The sequence below is a fragment of the Lemur catta genome, chromosome 17 (genome assembly GCF_020740605.2).
Source record: "Lemur catta isolate mLemCat1 chromosome 17, mLemCat1.pri, whole genome shotgun sequence".
NCBI lineage: Eukaryota > Metazoa > Chordata > Mammalia > Primates > Lemuridae > Lemur > Lemur catta.
In genome coordinates, this window is record NC_059144.1 from 4,102,578 (window position 1) to 4,123,841 (window position 21,264).

The 21,264-nt window shown below is 60.2% G+C and overlaps 1 protein-coding gene across 1 annotated transcript in view; it reads left to right on the top strand.

Moving 5' to 3' along the window:
• Positions 1 to 21,264, top strand: part of SORCS2 (sortilin related VPS10 domain containing receptor 2) — a 486,540-nt gene that overhangs the window by 387,695 nt on the left and 77,581 nt on the right. The window contains exons 4-5 of the mRNA XM_045528260.1: positions 5,911 to 6,075; positions 17,044 to 17,117. Coding sequence (XP_045384216.1) covers positions 5,911 to 6,075; positions 17,044 to 17,117 — 239 coding nt within the window. The remainder of the gene's footprint in view (positions 1 to 5,910; positions 6,076 to 17,043; positions 17,118 to 21,264) is intronic.

Here is a 21,264-nt window from a genome sequence, read left to right on the forward strand (position 1 = left end):
CTAAATGGAAAGGTAAATCCAGATGACACCAATCCTGGGGTGTGGCGGGGGACCTTTCACGGCTAACCTTGGCAAAGGGCATACTAAAACACCCCTCCCTGGATAGAGAGTTTTCAACGGAAACCAGAGCTCTGTGACCCTCGCACGCGCCAGCGCTCGGCCGAGGCACCCTGTCTGGATGCTGTTTGTTTTCCTTTTTTTTTTAACTTGCGAGTCAGGAGTTATGATTTGATGGGCTCTGCTGCGAGGCAGCCTGGGACGCTGGCACCACCTTTGGAGGAGACGGGCTGGAACCTTGCCGTGGGAAGATAACGTGGACCAGGGCAGGGCACTCGGCAGCGTCCAGTGGGCCAGGAGGGGCCACACATGGTCCTGCAGGAACCAGGTGGGACGAGGGCTGGGCAGGCAAGGAGGTGTAGACTCAGTTGAACAGCTAGAGAAGCGTGTCCAGGGCTCTGGGTCCAGGCAGACCTCTTGGGCCAGTGGGGAGGGGACAGGAGCTTCAGCCCAGTGTGTCCCAGGGTCTGCCCGTCATCTGCCTGGGGGGTGTGTCCCATGCCCGCGAGCTGCATCCGTCTGTGTGGGAGCATCCTGACGGGCCCTCCTCCCCTGCCCCCCTGCCCGACCCGGGACGCACCGGCCAGTGCACTTTCCCGTCAGCTGTGAGCCCCTCAGTCGGGGCTCGGTGAGCAGGGCCCTAACTCGTTGGCTAACGCTCTAAACGAATGAGACCAGGGACCAGGAGGGAAGGAGGCATGCGGAGGCCCTGCCCTCCCAGCCTTCCCTTTCTCTTTATGAGCTCAGAAATCCACCCCAGGATGGACCCGGAAGACTTTTGGATGCCGTTCCCATCCTTTGGTTATGGGAGGGATCTTTCTAGAATCTTCCAAGTCCATTGCATCAGGACCACCGGTGTTTGTTAGCTCCCCACTGGGCAGATGCAGCCATACCATTGGCGGCGGGCAAGTCTGTCGCGTGCTGCAGGCGAGGTGTACGGAGGGAAGGGCTGGCCATGTGACCCCCCGCAGGGCACTCAGGCTCCCCAGCTCAGCTTCCCCGTCCAAGAAACGGGGCTATCGCACCTTCCTAGCAGGTATGATGTGCATATTTAATAAAACAAGTGATTCACCTGACCCTTCCTGTCCCTGATCCTGCAAAGTCTGCAGCCGTCCCTGGGACGGATGCTGCCGGCGGACTGGCCGCCAGTCAAATGCACCTGTCAAATATTTCTCCTCCACATGTGTTAACACGTTGCCTCTGATTTCAGAAAGCCCAGCCTCGCGGATCCCCGGAACCCAGCGCAGGTACCACATGTTTCCCCAGAATAGTAAGCAGCAAAAATACACCATTTAAAATAGAGGCCGGTTCCCAATCTGGAAGAGCAATCTGCCAGCTCCGCCTGACGTGATGCTAATTGATTTGTTTTCTTTGCTCCAATAATTCTTTCCTGTCAGCACTTTCTTCTTCCCCGTCTCTCCCGGCCTACTCTTCCGACTCTGCAGCCAAAATTAGCCCCATCCAGATTGCTGGGCCCCCGGAAGCACTTCCTCGGGCTTTGTTTCTTCTCATTGCCACTGGCAGTGCCCTGGGCCTAACAGAGGGTGTGGGCAGGGCGGGAACGGGCTGTGTGGAGAGACGGGCCCTCACTCTCATTGGGACTAACCCAACACCCATTCACTGGGATCACAGCCCCTTCTGGGCGCCAGGCTGGGAGCTCCAGGCTGGGGATATGGCCATGAGGAAGACATGGGCACCGCCAGGCTGCCAGCCTCCAGCCCGGAGGGGAGGCAGACCTGTCACGAGAATGCCAGAGCACAAGATTCTGGGAGGAGGGCAGGGGAAGGAGTGGCATGCCTCTGCATCATAGAGGGCTTCCTGGCGGAGGTGACCTTCGCAATGAGCCTTGGAGAACGAGGTGTTCCACCAGCAGATAACAAGGGAAGGGTATCCTTTCACTGAAACAGGCTGAACTCATGCCGCAGCCGCTGCAAAGAGGGACATCAAAAATGAATGAGAAACATTCAGGGTTGTCAAAGTTTTCCAGAATTTTGTATTCAGAAAGTGTGAAAGAAGCTATTTTGATCTTATCGCACATACACTTTGCATCTTTTTGAAATTTAGGTTTGATTCTGAATTGCAAGTGGCAGGTTGGGGGTCTCGGTCCCGCCAAACATCCCATGCCATGGTCCCGCCAGCTGGGGGAACACAAGGAGCCTGGTGTGGCTGACACCAGGAGCCCGTGGGGTGGGGAGGTGAGGACGGAGGAGGGGCAGGGCAGGGCCCCCACCCGCAAGCCTTTGGTCCTGCCATCCCCACTGCCAGGAACGCCCCCAGCCCCCAGGTCTGCCAGTCAGACGTCCGTCCCTCTGTAAGGCTCCTCTGGACGTCACCACCTCTGGGAAGCCCTCCTACTTGCCTTCGCACCTGCCTGCACCTGGATGCCATCGTCCCTCCTCCTCTGCTCTCACAGGCCCTGCCACCCCGAGTCCTTGCCTGGACTGCGTGGTTTGTACTACGGAAGAATGAAGGAATGAATGAATGCACCTTCACTGACGTGTGAAACTCTGAGTGGCAAAGAGGAATAAGTGAACGAGGTTTTTTTAATGACTTTTGCTCTCCAAGCTACTTACATATTCATAAGGGTGTTTCCTCCCAGGGGAGAAAAGCGAACAAGTCCCTGAGGAGTCCCACGCGGAGATGGGGCGGTGCACTCCCCTCCCGCCAGCGTTCTCTCACGGGTCCGCCGGGCGTGGGTTAACTGCCAGCTCCGAGTCCGGCGCTTGCTAGTCGCTTGAGGTACGAGGACGGCTACTGGGGATGGAGGGCAAACAGTGGCGTGGGAAGAACACTTTGAAAACCGCATCACAGGAAAAGTGCGTTAACGAGGGGAACTTGGGCTTCCCTGGCCTCGTGGCCCGGACGGAGCCGGGCGTGCGGGTGCTGCCCTCGGGTGGCGTGCGGGTGTTGAAGAGTTGAAAGAGCCGTGTGTAAGGCATCGGGGACTGAGTCCATCGGTCCTGGCTATCCAGGGAACCCATGTGCGGTGGGGAGCGTCAGAGGGAGGACGACAGGGCGTGTCCAGGGACCACGGGGCCACGCGGAGGGAGCGCCCAGCGGCCAGAGCTGGAGCAAGTCGAGCAACAAGATAGAGCGGTATTGGATTACAACTCAAAGCATAAAATACATATTCATGAGCTCATAGTGATATAAATAAATGACTGGATAAGTACATAACGGGGAAGAAGAGTCAGACCTGCCTGCAGAATTCCCAAGGATTTCTGTAGCTACTCCAGCCTCAGGGAGGGGCGTCACCCCTCTCCCTAGTGACCCCTCATCCCTCGCCAGGTGGCCACGCAGTGCCGGCCGTGACGAGTACGGTGAGGGACAGCGGTGCCCGTGGTGGGACGTGGCGGGAGACACACCTCCCCTCTCCTTCTTGCTCCCAAGAGCCCACAGCAAGTGAGGAGCTTCCTGCGAAATCCCCGACCAGTCCCCTCAGCACTGCCAAGGTCCTCAAACACCAGGAAAGTCTGAAAACTGTCACAGCCAAGAGGAGCCCGCGGAGGCGTGCTGACTACACGCAGTGTGGTGTCCTGGTGGCACTCTGGAACAGCAGAAGGAGGAACTGTGAGCCCTGAGCAGAGGACAGTGCTCGGGTAGCACGGATGAGCTGACGCTGGTCTCGCGCTGTGACAAATGCCCCACACTGGTGTGGGATGCTGACAACGGGAGACGGGCTGGGTGGCGTATGGGAACTTGGGACTGTCTTTGCAACTCTTCTGTCCGTCTGAAACTATTTGAAGATAAAAAGTTCATCATTTAAAATAAACGTGGCCCTGTAATATCCGGGCTGATAGTCCTAAAGGAAGAGGACCCCCCCCCCTCGCACCGTGAAACGTGGTGGGTGGGTCCCCTCTGGCCTGGCCCGGGGGAGGGAGGCCCCCAGGACACGGCTGAGACCACCTTGGAGGCAGGGAGGCCGGAGGGAGGCCGGTCCTGGAATGCGCTAAGGAGCTACTTGTGGAGGTCGGATGTCCCCCTGGGCCACCAGGAGCCGTGAGGGGCTCGCGGCGTGTGCCCCGCTGTGGGGAGCAGCGAGGCGGAGGCATGGAGACTGTGGGGAGCAGCGAGGCGGAGGCATGGAGACTGTGGGGAGCAGCGAGGCGGAGGCATGGAGACCAGTGCTCAGCCATGCAGCCCGCCAGGGGCTGGCCCTGGCCCTGCCCTCCCCTCCATGCCGCAGCGGAACTGGACGCCAGCGGCTCTGGGACCCACCCAGACTGGCTGGCTGGCCCTGGCCGCCGACCCTCCCTGGGAAGTGCTCTGGGCTCCCCCTTTTCTCCACCCTGGTCCCACCCTGGGGACCCTCTCCTGGCCTTTCTGTGAGACGCAGGGAAACCCCTCGCTGCCCTGTGCAGGGGTCCTGTGCGGACTCGGCCGGATGGCAGGAAGCCTGAATGCAGGGACACGGTGGCAGGAGCGCGGGCTGGCCTCTGGGCCTGGCACGGCCACACAGCCGTGGGTCCCAGGTGTTGCTGGTGGAACACAGCCGGGCCCTGTGTGACTTCCCCTCAGGTGTCGGGGTGCAGGTGCCCGTGTCCCCTTTATGGCTCCTTGTCTGCCAATTTCAAAACAAAATGGTCTGGGGCCAACACCGAAGTGTCTGGGTCTCCTGTCATTCCAAACACCGGGATATGATGTCCTGAATCTGAGCATGCCACCAAATCCAGCCTGGACCAGGCAGTGGCCTCATGAGGGACCCACGCCTGTGTCGACCCCTTTGTCTTCACTGGCACAAGCGGATGTTGTGAAAATCCAGCCAGGCCGCTCCCTCCCTGCCTCTCGCCCGCCTGAGGCCACCTTCCCGAGTAGCAAGACCCCACGTGGCAGAGCTGTCCCTGTGCTGTGTGCTTCGTGGCCACCAAAGGCCCACACACCGGGAGCTAGAAACGCGGAAATGTGGGCTCTCGCCATCTGGAGGAGGCGTCCGGGGTGTTGGCAGGGCTGGTTCCTTCTGGAGACTTAGAGGGACAGCCTGCTCTGTGGCCACGCCCCTGTCCCTCCAGCCTCTGCCTCGCCTTCTCCCTGCACCTCTAGGCCCCTCTTCTTGTCAGGATGCCAGTCACTGGCGCCAGGGCCCTCCCCAGATCCAGGATGGCCTCATCCTGAGACCCCTGGCTCCGTCTCCAAAGGCCCTACTTCAAGTAAGGTCCCAGTGACCGGTGCGGGGCTTGGATATTGGCACAATTTGGGGGGCACCATGCAATTCACAGCAGCCCCTCTGCAGCCTTGCAGACCGGACCCTCAGCTGTTTCTCCGGCTCCACTGGCTCCACCCACTCGGTCCCCCCGCAAGGGCCCCCGGAACCTGCCCCTGAGCTCCCAGATCAGCCCCGCCTGGCTCCCCCTTCCCCTGTCCTGAAGGCAGCCCTGCCTGCCACCCTCCCCCACCGCCCTCCTCCTGGCCACCCCTGGTCCTGCCGTGCCTCCTTCAGGCAAAGGTCATGCTGCTCCCTTGCAGACGGGCTCCCAGATATGGCAGAGACCACGTGCCTCCTGTCCACCGCGCACCCTGTGTCCACCTCACACCCCGTGTCCGCTGTGCGCCCTGTGTCTGCCGCATGCCCCGTGTCCACTGTGCGCCCCGTGTCCACCGCGCACCCTGTGTCCACCTCACGCCCTGTGTCCGCCGCGTGCCCCGTGTCCGCCGCGTGCCCCGTGTCCACCGCGCACCCTGTGTCCGCCGTGCACCTGGGCATCGGGAAGGGCATCCCGCACCCGCCTGCTCCGGTAGCGAATGAAGGAGGGTGGTTGGCGCTGAGCCGCGGGGGGAGGCGACGGCCCTGTCTGCGCACACTCTCCCCGTGTGCGCGCAGGGCCCAGCCGAGCCTCGCGTCCCTGTCTGTTTCAGATCATCCTCCTGAGCTCTGCGCTCAGTGACCGCGACCAGAGCCTCTTCCTCAGCGCGGATGAAGGCGCCACCTTCCAGAAGCAGCTTGTCCCCTTCTTCGTGGAGACTCTGACTTTCCACCCCAGGGAGGAGGACAAGGTCCTGGCCTACACCAAGGACAGCAAGGTAAGGAGGCCCCAGCGGCAGGTGCCCTCGGGGCTGATGTCAGGCGAAAGAGCCTCGTTCCAGCAGGTGGGACCCAGAGCCCCCGGCTGGCCGCAGGGGGGCCCCGGGGCTGGGGCACTGGGCCCGTGATGGCCCCGCAATGGCCCTGCTCCTCGAGGCCTGTGCCAGGTTGTGTGTCGGCCATCAGGAATTGCGCTCGCTTGGCCGTGTGGCTGTGGGAACCGGGGCAGCGGTGACAGGTGCACGGGGCACAGGGCAGAGGAGCCCGTCCTTCCAGAACATTCCACCTTCCCTTGCTGGGCCACGTCGGGCCTTTCCCTCAGCCTGGAACACTCTTCCACCTTCCCCAGAACAGAGGGTGGTTCTTCAGATCCCAAATCAGCATCCCCTCCTCCGGGAGCCGTGTGCCCCCAGGGCCCCCGCAGGAACCGAGGCTCTGCCCCAGGGTGGGTGAGGAGTGAGGAATGAGGGCTCCTGGCCAGGTGTGGGCAGCCTGGGCCAGCACAGGGTGGGGGAGAGCAGGGCCACCCTGGTCCCGACGGCTGGGACAGGCCCGGAGGAGGCTCTGCTGCGGTGGCTTTAGACGCAGTAACGAACATGCGCTGGCCTCGGATACCAGAAACTTATTCCCTCACAGTTCTGCAGGCCGGAAGTCCAAAATCAGTTTCACTGGGACAACACCAAGGTGCCAGCAGAGCCACTTCCTCCAGGGCTCCCGGGAAGAATCCACTTGCCGCGCTCCCTGCCTGTGGCTGCCTCCCCCACACTTCCAGGGCAGCAGCTTCAGGCCTCTCTCTGCTCCATCTTCATATCGGGCTGTGCGTGTGCATGTGTGTACGTGCATGTATATGTATGTGTGCACATTTGTATGTGTATGCACACATGTGTTATGTGTATGTGTGTGCATGTATGTATATGTGTGCACGTGTGTGAGAGAGAGAGAGGCGTCTCCCCCTGCCCCTCCATTTACAAGGGTCTGGGTGCTTGCGTTCAGGGCCCGTCCCGATATTCCAGGAGAGTCTTCCCATCTAAAGATCTTAACAATCACACCTGCAGAATCCTTTTTTGCCCCAGAAGGTCAAGGCCACAGGTTCTAGGGATTGGGGCATGGCTATCTCTTGGGGGGCCATCTTGAGCCTACTGCCTCTGCCCAGTAGGAGGCAGCGGCTCCCCAGTCCAGGGAAAGTCCAGTGGGAGCCCTGGCCCCGCTTAGAGCAACGGAGCCCAGGCCACACTGTAGCCGAACAGCCAGGGGCCAGAGGAATCCCACGCAGCCCCTCTCTTCCTACCCCCAGTCTTCTGCTGGCCCCTCCGCAGGCTGCGTCCAACCAGAAGCCCAGAGGAGTGAGTCTGAGGACCCCACAGGTCCGGCCCCAGCGCCAGAGAAGGGTGGGAAGGGCCCGCGCAGACCTGCAGGGCGAGTGAGAGCAGTCAGCTCAGGAGCCCTCTCTGTGCCACCAGGCAGCTTGGGCCCCTGCTCCACACCCTCTAGATCATGTGCTCCTCCTTCCCGGCACTGATGGCAACGTGTACCCATACGGTTCTGCTGGTATCTGATTATTGTCTGCACCAGACACACACTTGGGGTGAGCTCCTTTAGGGCAGGGACAGTGTCTGGTTATTTTCACCATTTTTATCTCAATTACCTGGCTGAAGATATTGGTTGGAAAGACAGATTGAGAATGGATGGATGGATGGTGGATGGGTGGGTGGGTGAGTGGGTGGATGGAAGGATGGATGGATGAATTAATGGAACGATGGATGGATGGAGGGAGGGCAGTTTGTTAGATGAATGAATGAATAAATGGTGAATTGACCGCTAGGAATCACCCAGGTCAGGGACTCCCACATGGAGATTCCAGGCTGGACTCAGCCACAGCTGTCAACAGGACCTGGCCCCTTGCCAAGGTCTGGTCCTTGCTGACGCATCCCTGCATCTCCCCAGCCTCGTGGGCTGCCTCTTTGCTCCTGGCGCCTTCCTTGGGGACAACGTGTGCTCCTGGGTATTAATAGCACTACTTAGCCTTCCATGTAATTAGACTAAAGCACAATCACGGAGACTTATTTTCTCGAAGAAATTGACTGCATTGCAATTGCTCTTTAATTTATGGTGCCCTGAAAAATTAATGGAGCTGAAATCTTGGTTATTTGCCTTGGTTCTTTTCTGTGACTATGAGGAAAGAAAAAGGGGAGAAAAAGGCTTAGTTGCAATTGTAGAAGGAATGAGGAATTTGAGGAAATTAATAACAACGACAGCAGGGCTTTAGTTTGGGGGGCTGTATGGCTTTCCAAAGCTCTCTAATTCCCAAGAAGCAGAGTGGTGCAGTGGAATGACACCAGCTTTGGACTCCAGCAAATCTGGGCATTAGGCAGGTATCCGCTGCAACAGTGTTGAGTAACACACAGCCCCAGAACTCCAAGGCCCCAAAACAAGCATTGTCTCTTGTTCCTGGCTCTGCGGGGCCTGTTGGGGTCGGCTGGACATGACTCCCGGCTACTGTGGGGTCAGGTGCCGGCGTGACCTTATTCTGGGAGCATGCGCTTCTCAGAACAGGGGTGGAGCAAACCACACAGCAGCTTTCGCGTGTGGCGTTGACCTGGAGGGCATCACGTGCACTCACATGCCAAGCCCAGAGTGCCAACAGGGTGGGCACGAGTACGCTGTTCACAGGGATTTGCAGATTCCCGGGAAACCAGAGGCCTGCCTCCATGTCCGGCCCTTCCTCCCTCCGCCCAGATGCCTGCCCCTGCCTCCAGCCAGCAGACCCTCCCGCCAGCCTCCGGCAGCTCTGCCCTTCCTCACTTGGCTCCCTCCTCTGCAGCGTCACTATGACTTGGGGCACTGTGCAGCCACCTTGTCTGGGGCCTGGACACCTTCCTGCGCGAGAGCCAAACGAGGTTTCTTTCGAGGCTCAGCAAACTGCATCAGGCTCCTGAGAGCGGCAGGAGGGAGAGCCCAGCAGGCCCTGGGCGCCAGCTCCCTGGGTGCTGGCGAGGAGCTGACCAGCCTGCCTGTGGCTGCACCCTGGGCACGCGCTTCTAAGTCACAGACTCACTTTTATATTTTATTTTATTTCATTTTACTCTACATCAAGAACTTCTCCTGCTTCCCAGCACTGTGAGAAATTGATCTGGGCCCAGGATTGCCGTCCAGAGACTTAGCAGGGGAGGGAAGACACCTTGGGATGGGCAATCAGGGAAGACTTCCTGGAGGAAGAGTGTTTCAACAGGGGTTAGAGTGGGTCAGAAAGTATGCTTACTTTGTAATACAACTTCAGAGCAATAAAGATGATCACATAAGAAAAAAGGAAAAGAAAAAGAAACCTCACAGTCCTCTAGCATTAAGTAAAACAGTATTCGCATTTATCTGTGTCAAAGAGAAGGTAAGAAGTGCTGTCATAGCAGTGGGTGGGGGTGTGGGAAGGGGAAGAGGCCTCCTAGGATGGGGGAGTGAGGTGCAGACTGCGGGTTGGACGCTGTGAGTATCAGTGGGCACACGGCTGCCCACAGGGCTGCGAGCTTCAAACCATGTTTATAGCTCTCTCTGACCTCAGACTTCAGAACCGGGAAGAAATTGAGCTTCTCTCGGGTAATAGAACAATTGTGTGAGCAATGAGAATCTTTCGCCTCAGCGTGTGTTCATTTTTGCTCTAAGCATTTGTGTCTGCCAGAGCACAGGGCAGGAACTCTATACCACTCTGGATATTTTAAGCAGAAAAGGGATTTTACAGGAAGGATTGGTGCTTTCGAAATTACTGGTAGAGCTGAGGAGGGGGTTTCAGGCCAGGCCCCCCAGGATGCCTCCCAGAAGCCTGCAGTGATGACCTACCAGAGAGCTTCCACCTCTGCCCAGCAGGTGGGGGCCAGGAGCCGGCTGCACTTGCTGAGGTCAGGAACACCTGGCTGGTGCAGCTGGTCACCACTGCAGCAGCCCCCACTGCCGGGCAGCACCCACAAAGCCGTGAGCGGGCACTAGATTGCAGAACCCAGCCCCATCACTGCCTGGAGGTGGTGCAGCAGCACGTCCTGTGGCCTTGCTGGCAGCACAAATGGGGGCAGGAAAATGCCTCTGCCTCACTTTCACCTTCCCAGGCTGGCGTGAGTTTATCCACCTGACCCAGAACTCTAGCTGCAAGGGAGTCTGGGCAACGTCCTTCCAGCTCTACAGCACAAGGAGGTGCCGTGGAGCGAGGGAGGAAGGAATGCTGAGTACCCCCAACCCTGTCCTACTGCCACCAAAGCCCAGGGCAGACTGACAGCACCTCCAATAACCATGTGAGCTTCACCAGCACACGCTGCTGAGTGCCCCTCCCCAGTCCTCACCCTGCCTCTTTACCTGCCTCTCCTGCCCTGCTGCTTTTAGCTCTGTATCCGAGGAGGGTACTGTTCCAGCACGCTGCATCCACTCCTTCCTGAGCACGCCAGGGGGCAATTAAATTAACCCTTCCCAGGACATCTCCCTGTAGGTTTAGCTCCAGTAACTGGAATGTCCTTGATGTGTTTATTCTTGCTTATTTACTGGTGTCTATCTTTTATTAAGCAGAAATGTTCTATTTCTGCAGCAGTTGACGGTGGGCAGTAAAATCACCTACCGTGAGAGCGAATTGGAAAGGCTTCGTAAAGCTCTGGGCAGGCGTTGTGAACACGAGTGCATCGGTAGCGATGACAATGATAACGCCACCCATTAATGCGGGGCTTTTACCGCCTGGCTCCGAGACACTGATGGCTCCAACTCACTGTTTTTCACATATTGACTGAAGTAGAAGGGTCCCTGGCCTGGGTCACTCAGATGACCCAGAGAGATGACTAGAGGTGACCAGTCATCCTTCTTGGGGTGGGGGTGACTCCTCAGCCACTGCTATAGAACTTGAGCGCAGGTCTATGAGAGCAGAACTGCTGCTGTAAGGGAATGCTGTGTGACCTTGAATAACTAACTTAACCTCTCTGAGTTTCAGTTCTTTCATCTGTAAAAAGGGAAAATTGCCCATCTTATGGATGTGTTCGTGAGTGTGTATGTGGGTGTGTTCACGTGTGTGGGTGTGCATGTGTGTGCATGTTAAATGAGGCAGCATTGGACAAGCACAGCCCCGTGCCTGGCTCCATAAAAGCCTACAGCTGCTGCCAGGCTCTCTCACTGAGGCCCAGACAGAAGGTCAGTACGCCCAGAGGCTGCAGCCGCAGGTGTTTACTGAGCGTCTACTCCATCTGGGCACTGTCTCCATGCTCAGTGAGGGCCATGGTGCAGCAGCTGTCCCTGGAGTGGGCATCTTCTCACAACGCCTTGGATGGGGGGACGTGTGCAGGGACAGCCCAGTGACGCAGGAGCCCGTCTGCTTTCCTGAAGCTGCAGGGGAGACGGGGGAGAGGGAGGGAGTGTTTGCTGACGTTTCACTCGGGGGCGGGGAGGGGAGTCCCTAGTTTTCAAGGAATCCCATTCACAGTGGGTGAGGGGCTGGGGGTGGGAGAGACCCCCGCCGCCTGCTGAGCTGTGTGGTGGGGAGGGGAGGCCGGCTCTGGCCGAGGTCCATTCGGCAGCATCCTGCCCGGATTGCAGCTGCTTCCTCTGATTTCTCTGGTTGCCCCGGTGGCACGAGCCCTGCTGCGGGAGGCCGGCGTGGGGTGTGTTCCTGCTCACTTCGGAACATGAGCTGCGACATAAGCCTCACTGGGGCAGAACTCAGTCGTTAGCAGTTTGAGTAGTTTTAGTGTCACTGTGATACCGTGTACAGTGTTTCATCTCTGAGTCCCTAAGACGGTCCAGCCGTGTCGGGCAGGGAGACCAGGGGAGGCAGAGGCGGCCAGGGCTGGGGGCCGTGACGGCCGTGGGGGCCCTGCTGGGTGGAGGAGGGGGACGTACCGCTGGGATTTGGTTGGATGACCCAGTGGGTGATGGGAGGGCTGGGGAGGAAGAGGAAGAGGAGGAGGCTGAGAGAGAGCAGGGCCCAGCTCCTGCCGGGCCCTGTCACGTTGTGGGGGACAGCGCTGGGAGTCAGGGCCATCGGGGCCCTTCTGGGAGCGAGACTCACGGAAGGAGGGTGTGTGGCCTGAGCCCCGCACTGGGCCTTGGCAGCAGCAGCCTCAGAACTAGGAGAACTTCCTTCCTCCAGGCGTGTTGGCGCAGGACCTCCCGTGAGCCCCGCACCGCGCTGCTTCAGGAGCTGGGCCAGCAGCTGGGGGCGAGACAGACAGGCCCTGCCCGCGCGGGGCTTTCTTTCCAGGTGAGGGTGGGGCGCAGAGCAGTCAGTGAGGACACAGAAGGGCAACGAGGCGGCCTGCTGGACAGCAGGGGCACTCCTGGGAGAGGCCGGGGCAGGGGCAGAGGGAGCCGCCGAGGGGCGTGGCCTCTGTGTGGCGGAGGAGCCCAGACTGCCAAGTCGGCCCAGTGGCGACGGGCAAGGGGCGAGGGATGCAGAGCAGGCCAGATGTGGGGTGCTAAAGGCCAGAGACACGGGGCTCCGAGTGTCGCATGAGGGGACACTCCCGCGGGGCCCCTTCCCTGGCGTGGCCATCGCTGGCAGTGGGATTTGAGTGTCCAGCAGAGAAGACGGCCCCGCAGGCTGGTTCTCTCTGGTGCCCTGGGCCTGAGCACAGCCCCTTGGACTTCCCAGCCCGGGTTCTAGCCCTGACTCTGCAATGCCAAGGGCGAGGCTTCGCACAAGTGGCCTGAGCAAAGGCCTGACCAAAGTGGGTGACTTGCCGGGCGCGGTGGCTCATGCCTGTAAGCCTGGCACTCTGGGAGGCCAAGGCGGGAGGATCACTTGAGCCTAACAGTTCGAGACCAGCTGGGATAATAGTGAGACCCCATTCTACAAAATTTTTTTTTTAATTAGCTGGGTGTGGTGGCATGTGTCTGTTGTCCCAGCTACTTTGGGAGGCTGAGGCAGGAGGATCGCAGGAGCCCAGGAGTTTGAGGCTGCTGTGAGCTATGATCACACCACCGCACTCTACTGGGGCAACAGAGTGAGACCCTGTCTCAAAAAATAAGGCAGGGGGGAGGCGACTTTGAGTCCTGCACACTGACCAGGGGGGAGGAAGGGCATTCCAGGCAGCGGGAACGGCAGGTGCAGATGCTACAGGACTCTGTGTACACATTAGTGCCACAGCATGAGTGAGCCCGAGCCAGGTGTGCCTGGGGTGCTGGCATGCAGGGAGTGAGCAGGGGCAGCAGCTGGAGGGGGCCTGGTGGCATCGGGGGGCCATGTGCCCACCTACAGGGGTGGGCTGTACACATCCCCTGGAAGGTCTGAGCAGAAGAGCAGCATGGCCAGGTGTGTGCTCTGCAGCCACGGGAGGCCATGAAGACTGCGTGGCCCACCTGGGCTGTGGCCCTGGGTGGAGAGGAGGTGGCCTGCAGCAGGCGTGGCCTACACAGTTGCACCTGAAGCGTGGTGACCTACTGGACATGGCAGTAGGGACCCAATGAGGCCAGGGCCCTGGCCTTAGAAGCTGGTGGCAGGAGCAGGGTAACTGGCACTGGGCAGGCCTGGGAGGGCTTCCAGGAGGACGGGCTAACACCTGCTGTGCTGCGTGCAGGGTGCCCCTGAGGGGCTGTCCCCTTCCGAGAGCCCACAATCCTCCTGTGATGAGCAGCAGTGGTGGCAGGGGCCACAGCAGCAGTGACAACATCCAGGATCTCACTGGTGCCCTGTAACTTAGTGCCCACGGCAAGGGCACGCTGGGGTAGGCAAGGAGCCCATGGCAAAGAAAAGCCATGCCAGCCCTGAGGCCGCAGCCGCGGGTGCCAGGCCTGGCGACCGCTTTGCAGGTGGAGAGACTGGGCTGCCCTAGCTGAGGCGGGGGGGTCGCTGAGCTTCCCTCCTTTCGAGGGCCCCTGATGGAAATTGTTCCACCCGACTGGTTCGTTCTAGACACATCTGGATTGCGGAAGGAATCAAGGGACAGACATTCAAATCACGTCAGAATCACAGCTAATTCAAGTCCAGGTTCTGACAGGGAACAGCCCTGGGCAGACAACTCGGCTGCTATTAGCGGCCGTCCTCTTTCTACAAAATAGGTTTTTAAAACCGTCCGGAGCGGTGGCGAGGCTGCGCCAAGAGGCGAAGGGCTTGGCGTGTGCGTGGGCACAGAGCGAACCCGCTATTGCGGGCTCTTTCTTGGGAGCGCTAGCGACACGGTGCGCTGAGTGCAGGGCAGCCGCTGTGCGACGGTGCCGGGGGTGACCCCACAGCACCCCTTTAAGGCAGGAATCCGAGCTCTTGCTTTAAAGAGGGGGAAACTGAGACTCAGAATAGCTTTGGAACACACGCGAGGCCACACAGCTGTGGACAGTGAATTCTGACGGGAGCCAGGCCTGCTGGTCCCCAAGTTCTCTCCCCTTTGAAGTGTTACGGGGTGGGAGCATGGTTTTACACGTGGGGAAACTGAAGCAAGGACATGACAGGGCGGCCAGGACAAGGAGGCAGAGGACACACCTGGCTGCAGCCCCCGCTCCCGGCCCAGCCCAAGCCCTGGTCAACCACACCCACGCCGTGGGCACCGCAGGGCCCTGGCCCGGCCTGAGCCAGTTCCGTGTGGGAGGGAGGATTTCCAAAGGACCCGAGAACACACGCTCCTCTCAGGAGCGCAGGGAGGCTTCACTGTGTCAGTAACACCCCCGTGCCCCGGGGACACCGGCAAAACCCCCCCAAAGTGACACAAATCCAAGACAGTGGAACTGGGACATCAGTTACAGAGTCACTGAAACGCTCTGAAATGCACAAGGGCACTCAGCAGGAAGGAAGGGAGAAGCAAAGCCCGCTCCCAAGACTGAAAAGGACAGCGCTGTGGATTCGCTGCAAAGGCACGCGCGAGGCTGCTGTCGCCTGGGACCCAGCTGAATCCTCCAGGCTTTCCGAGTGAGCATCGTCACCCACGTCACAGCTGAGGGGGACTAGGGCTCGCCCAGGTGCTTGGCTGCAGGCAGGGTGGGAGCCCAGTCTGGCTGGCGGGTTTCCCGGTCTCTCCGCGGAGACAGGAGGCCAGACTGCTCTGCCCCGCAGGAGCCCCGCCCCCGCCATCCCACCCTTCTCCCCCAGAGCAGACGGAGCTCCTTCCCAGGGGGAGAGGCTCTCACCGACTACCTACAGCCCTTCCTCCACGGCCCAGCCCTGGAAGAGGAAATGGGAGCCCCACCCCGTCCTCCAGCCTGCCCCTGGCACCGTCAGGCCCAGCACCCTGGAGCCAGACCCACTGTGTGCTGGGCACACTTGGTACCTCCCACGTGAGGGCCCGTGTCGGGGTTATTCCCTCCACCTGGAACGGCCTCTGCCTTCCTGTAGCCACAGACCCCCACAGTCCCCGGCCGGATGCCACACAGCTGTGTCCAGCGAGGAAACCAGGAAGCCCTCCAGAGATCTCACGCAGAGGGAACCGCTCACAAGGGCGTTGGAAGGGCCAGAGGAGCAACAGGGGAAGGGAGGTCTACCCCAGAGGTGGCCGAGGACAGCCGATGCCACCCCGGGACTGGAGGAGGGAGGGAACAGCGTGGTCCCTGCTCAGGACCTCAGGCCTCCGCTTGTCCTGCTCGGCCTGGCTCGGCTCTCCTGAGCCAGGTGACACTCAGAATCCAGCTGCTGTTGGGCTCTGGGGGACTGCCTGGAGGGCACCGGCCTCGGCTCAGGCGGGGCCGCGCACCCAGCACTGCCGCCCCAGGGCTGTCACAGCTGCTCTCTGGCCCCAGCGCAGGGAGACCCCGTGAGCTCTTTCCCACCCACTGCAAGGGCCGTGGTGGAGACCCCACAGCAGAAGACAGTGCCGAGAGAAAAGCATGGCCAATGAACTTGATACGCGTTTCGTGTGGCCCAGGAGCCTTCAGCGAGGGAGACCCAGGGAGACAGGGAGATCGTGTACTTTTCTGCTTGGGTTTGAGGAAGAGGGGACAGTCCTGTGGACGTGTGATTGGAGGACAGAGCGGTGTGATCTGATGGGAATAAACTGGGGGCAGCTAAGTGAGGACATTTGTTCAGGTTCTTCCGGCCTCCCTGGGCGACATTCCTTCCCTCTGGGGGTGGGACAGGACACCTGTCACATGAGGGTCTCCAAGGGGAAGGGAGGGAGGAGGGAGGAGGGCCCTTCCTAGGATTTAGGGCCCGCTTCAGAGGAAGCGGGGAAGGTGCTTCTGCTGTTTCCCCCATTTCTAAGATGTTATAATTTGGTAGCGTTTCCTGCACCCCTCACCGGTTTCTCGTTTGGAAATGGAGTTATTAAGACCCACTCCTGGCACAGCGGGGCCGGGCGTGGCACAGAGGAGTGCTCCTCCCACTGCCCACCCTCAGTCTCGGGTCCCCTGGGACTGTGTCACTGAGAAGGAGGGGAGGCCTTGTCCCACAGGCCATTGTGGGGAGGGGCCAGCTTTGGGTCTCGCCTGGGGCCCAGCCACTTCCACCTGGCATTTCCAAAACTCACTGTGCTTGACTGAGGTCCTGTCTCCGCCCAGGATCCCCAGGCTGGAGCCCGAGGACCCCTGGCCCCGTCCACTCCTCCCAGGTCTGGGGCACAGACCAGGGTCCTCTCACCCTCCTTGCCCCGCCCGCTCCTGCTAAGGGCTGTCCCTGAGCCTGTCCTCCTCTGCACTGGGCTGCTGTCCTTGGCGGGGCCCAGGCCTGGCCTCCTCAGGGCTCCCTGAGACACCGTCTGACCACAGCCTTTTGCACATGCCCTCCCTCCTCCGTCCTCCCAAATGCCCCCAGCTGCCCCCCACAGATATTGTGAAGCCCCTGCTGTGTGTCAAAGGCTCAGACACCTCCTCTGGGAGGACCCTAGATTTCACCCTGGAGAACGCGCCGGCCTGGGGCAGGAGTGGCTCTTCTCCCCAGACCTCCCAGGGTGGTCGCACCCCGAGCCTGTGCGTCTGCTGGACAGGCTGGCTCCCCTGGGGGCTCAGCACAGCGGGGACACCACACTCCCCAGGCAGCGGCTCAGTCCTGAAGGCGACACCGAAACTCTGCTTCTCTCTTCTCTGTCCCGCAGCTGTACGTGTCATCTGACTTGGGGAAGAAGTGGACGCTTCTGCAGGAGCGAGTGACCAAAGACCACGTGTTCTGGTGAGAGCGCTGCCCACTGGGACCGCGGGAGCCCGAGAGGGCAAGGCCAGCCCGAGGGTCAGCCGCTCCCCTTTGCTCCTCAGGCCCCCCAGCCCGGGGTCCCACCTCCTGCTGCCTTGTCCCCAGCCCCACACCCTCCTCATCCAGGGACTTCCAGAGCTGTTCTTTCTGCTCCACTGGGGCCGTATCAGAAATGGTGACGAGTCCGGGGATTGGTGTCCCTTAGGCCATGTTTGTAGCTGACCCAGCTGTGTGGCTTTGCACAGCCAATATTCTCTCCTGCAGCCTCCGTTTCCCCCTCAGCTGAAAGAGGTGCTGAGGTGCACAAGTGCGACACGGTGCCTGGCGCACAGTAGGCCCACTCCCTCTCACCTCCCTGCTCCCACCCAGCTCCCGGCCCAGCCCCTGACTAGCTGCCCCTCCCGCCTTGGTGACGCCTGGGCTCCCCTCCCGCTGCCCATCTGCCACCCTGCTGGGCCTGTTGGGGTGCCCCAGACACGTCCCCCAGCCTACTGAGCAGCCAAGCCAAGGAAAGGGGCGAGTGCGGGCAGAGGGGGGCTCCCAGCCCAGCAGAGGGTGAGCCAGGCCCTGTATCCAGACCAGCCAGTGTGGGCTCCTCACTTCTGTCTCGTGGGCAGCATTCTAGTCTCATCGCACCCACGGGGAAACTGAGTTTGCTGGAGGCATAAGCGAGGCCCACGGAGGAAGGGCCCTTGCCAAGGTCCCAGGCAGCAGGACAGGAGCTGGGAGCCAGTGCAGCTGGCGCAGCGCCCACGCTTGCCCACCTCCAGCTGCGGCCAGGGCGCGCTCTGCTGGCTACACTGCCTCTCGAGATGCACCCAGTCACATGCATGCTCTGCCCACCGCATCCCTCTTTCTTGTGCATGCACACACACATGCATACACACATAAACACATACATGCACACATGTACACACACATGTGCCCATTCCTGCCCTTTCTCTTCCTTGTCTCATCTGTGCAGCAAACTATTGCACAGGCCTCCCAGGCCAGCCTCAGCCTTGTCTCTCCGGCAGAGAAGCACCGTGGAAGGGGCTCCCCGCCCCCTGCATCACATACAGCTTCAAGCCAAGCACAGCCAGGGTCTTGTTCCTGACATTGCACGGGCTGAAGGGAATCTTTGTCTCTGCTCTGGAATGTTGGCCCTGTGCATGTGCCCTTTGCTCATGGGGACATGTGACGGCTGTGTCTCCAGGGTTGCCCACAGGAGGGTCCAGTTCCTTCCTCGGAAACCAGAGTGCTGCCATCAGTCACTGGCCTTGTCCCTGCTGTCGACTGCCAGGAGCCAGAGCTACCCAGCAAGGGGACGCTGGGCCCCCGAGGCGTCCCAGGAGGTGGGAGCAGGGCAAGGCAGTGGGATTTCTGAGCCCCGGCCAGACTCTCAGAGACCTCTCCAGCCAGAGAGAAACCAGCCTGCACATGCTAAAAGGGAAATTGGCCATAATTCAAACATGTTATTGTCTCAGCCAAACCAAATTATTTCTTTCCCCAAGTTTCTCAAATTGCTCAGAGTTGTTATGCGTGAGAGATAATCGTACCAGACGCTTGGCCTCTCGGGCCGGGATCTCTCCTGGAATGTGGTGGCAGCCGCTGTGATGGGCCCCCCTGTCGTAAGCAGTGAATAACGCTGTTTTGACAGCATTTGCAAAGAGCTCTTTGTCCTTGAACTGACAGCGGGAATTGCCAAAGCCCCGTGTTCTGTCTGAATCACGGCCTCATTAGCGTTCCGCGAAGCCACACAACAGGCGCGCTCATCAGAGTGGCCTTGCGGGCGGCCGGGCGGGCGGGGCGGCAGCCCGAGGTGCTCTGCTGCCTCCTGGCCCACGCAGGCCCTTGCCCACCACCCTCCCCTTAGTGTGTCCACGGCCTGGGACAGAATCCTAGCAGTGGCCCAGAGCTGCCACGTTTTGAACGCTAACCAGCGCCAGGCAGTGGGGGGAGAGTCTGAATGCATCCTCCCGTGGAATCCCCGCCCGGCCGCGAGTGTCTTCCCCTCCCGTTAGGGGGGGAGCTGAGGCTCGGAGTGGCTGGGGCACCGCTCTAGGGCACGCTTCCCCCTCAGCAGTAGCCTGGGCAGTGATCCGCATCTGACGGTGCCCAACGGCCCCACCTGGCGGTCTGGCTGCTGCCCGTCACCTAGGGCTCCTGCATCCCTCCCCCCTCGCCCCACGCTCGCCCCACGCTCGCCCACGGAAAGCCTCTGCCTCCTCTCCCGTCAGCCCCGTGCCTGCCCCGGGTCGTGCACGGGGGCGGCCAGGGCCTCTGTCAGGAGAAGGAGGAGTCCTTCCACCACACCCTTGGGACCATGTCTCTGAGTTTCATCAGAGCTGCCCTCTGCATCAACTGGGGTGAAAATCAGTCTCCGCACCCCAGAGCTCTTCATGCTCTTCAGGGCTGCTTGCCGAGGTCATCGTGGGCTTGTTATTTCTAAACGCTATTCCACAGCCAGGCCAGCACCACCTGTGGAGACCTCAGCAACTAAGAAGTCATTTGTGTCAGCGGGTGTCATTTCCTGCAGGGAACAGGGCTCTGCCTCAGGGCTTAGAAATGCAGTTTCACATGGTCTTCCAGGGCTCCCTGCGGTGGGTGCTGGGCACGGGCCTCCTGTACTCCCGGGCCCACCCAGAGCCTTCACAGGCTCCCTGCGACAGGGCCTGTGAGAGTGGTCAGGGCAGGAGGCCCAGGGGATGAGCGCGGTCAGTGGATGGTCTATGGGGTGAAGGGTGAGTGAGCGAGCGAGCAGGTGAATGAATGAATGAGTGAGTGAGTGAATGAGTGAGTGAATGAATGAGTGGGCAAATGAATGAGTGAGTGAGTGAGTGAATGAGTGGGCGAATGAATGAGTGGGTGAATGAGTGGGCAAATGAGTGAGCGATTGAGCTGGGGAACAGGCCGGGCGTCATTAACCCACTTGGGGACAGTGGGTTGTCAGGCTGAAATTCCATCTGTCGGGCTGGGCACCTCCTGGTAAAGCGAACAGTGTCTGTCTGTATTCAGAAGAGGGAGAAATGTCACGCAGGCGACCTCCCCTCCAAGGAGCTCACAAACGGTCTATTCACAAAAGCCTAAATCAACACTTCACCTTGAAGCTGAGAGCTCTTTACCGAGAGTGGAGTGACTGACGCCGGCGCTCCGGGGTTTGAAACATCAATGGACTTCGGGGAGCCGGCTCGGGCCACGCTGCGCATCTGTGGGGGCTGTGTCGCTCAGACCGCCTTACAGATTCCATCTGTCCCTCTGGCTTCACCTGGGGCCACCTGGGTGGACCAGGTCCCTGAAGGAGGTGGAGCACATGGGGACCCTGGTGCTAAGCAGGTGGGAGAGATGCTGACACTGTCAGAGAGGGGCGGGGCCATGGGGGGGGACGCTGCACACAGGCTACAGGGAGGCTCCCACACTCAGTGGCCGGTGACCCGCGAAGTGACTTCCTCGTCCATGAGAAGGGCTGCTCTTGTGGATGGATCAGCGATTTTTAATGGTCACCTTGGCTGGAAGGTGTATGGCAACAAGCATGCTGGCCCCTCCAAGCCGTGAGTTCAGGCAGTCTGGTCAGGAGGAGGCTGAGCAGAGGGACGTGTTCAGTAAAGACGTGGCAGGTAGACACACGCACGCAGTAAAATCTGGGAGCTGGCGCTTGGTGTGGGAAACCCTGCCCCTGATCCTCACCAAGTTTCCTTTCATTCCAAAAACACACGCTCCCCGTCTGTGTGCCAGGCAGGTGCTGGGTTCAGTGCCAAAGTTGGACCCTGTCCCTGCCCTCCCTGGAGGGCCAGCCATGGAGCTGTGACCCTAGCACACATCCTCTGTCCCATTCTTTTCAGGCCTTGTTGCAGGGGCTCCACAGGCTCGAACCCTCAGAAACCCTGCGAGACAAGTGTTTTCGTGCCATCCCGGGGCTACGGAACCTGGGCCCAGAGAGGTGCGGTGGCTGCTCACGCTCCCATGGCAAAGGGACGACAGAGCTGAAAAGGGGGCTCTGCCAGCCTAAGCCCAGGCCGGAGCCCCTCTCTCAAGTCAGGCTCCTCCCTGGTGTCCCCACGCAGCCCCTGACTGCAGGACACTCAGCTGGTTTGTCACAGCATGCTCAGTGCCAACAAGGTGGACACACAGCTTCGGCTCAGATAGG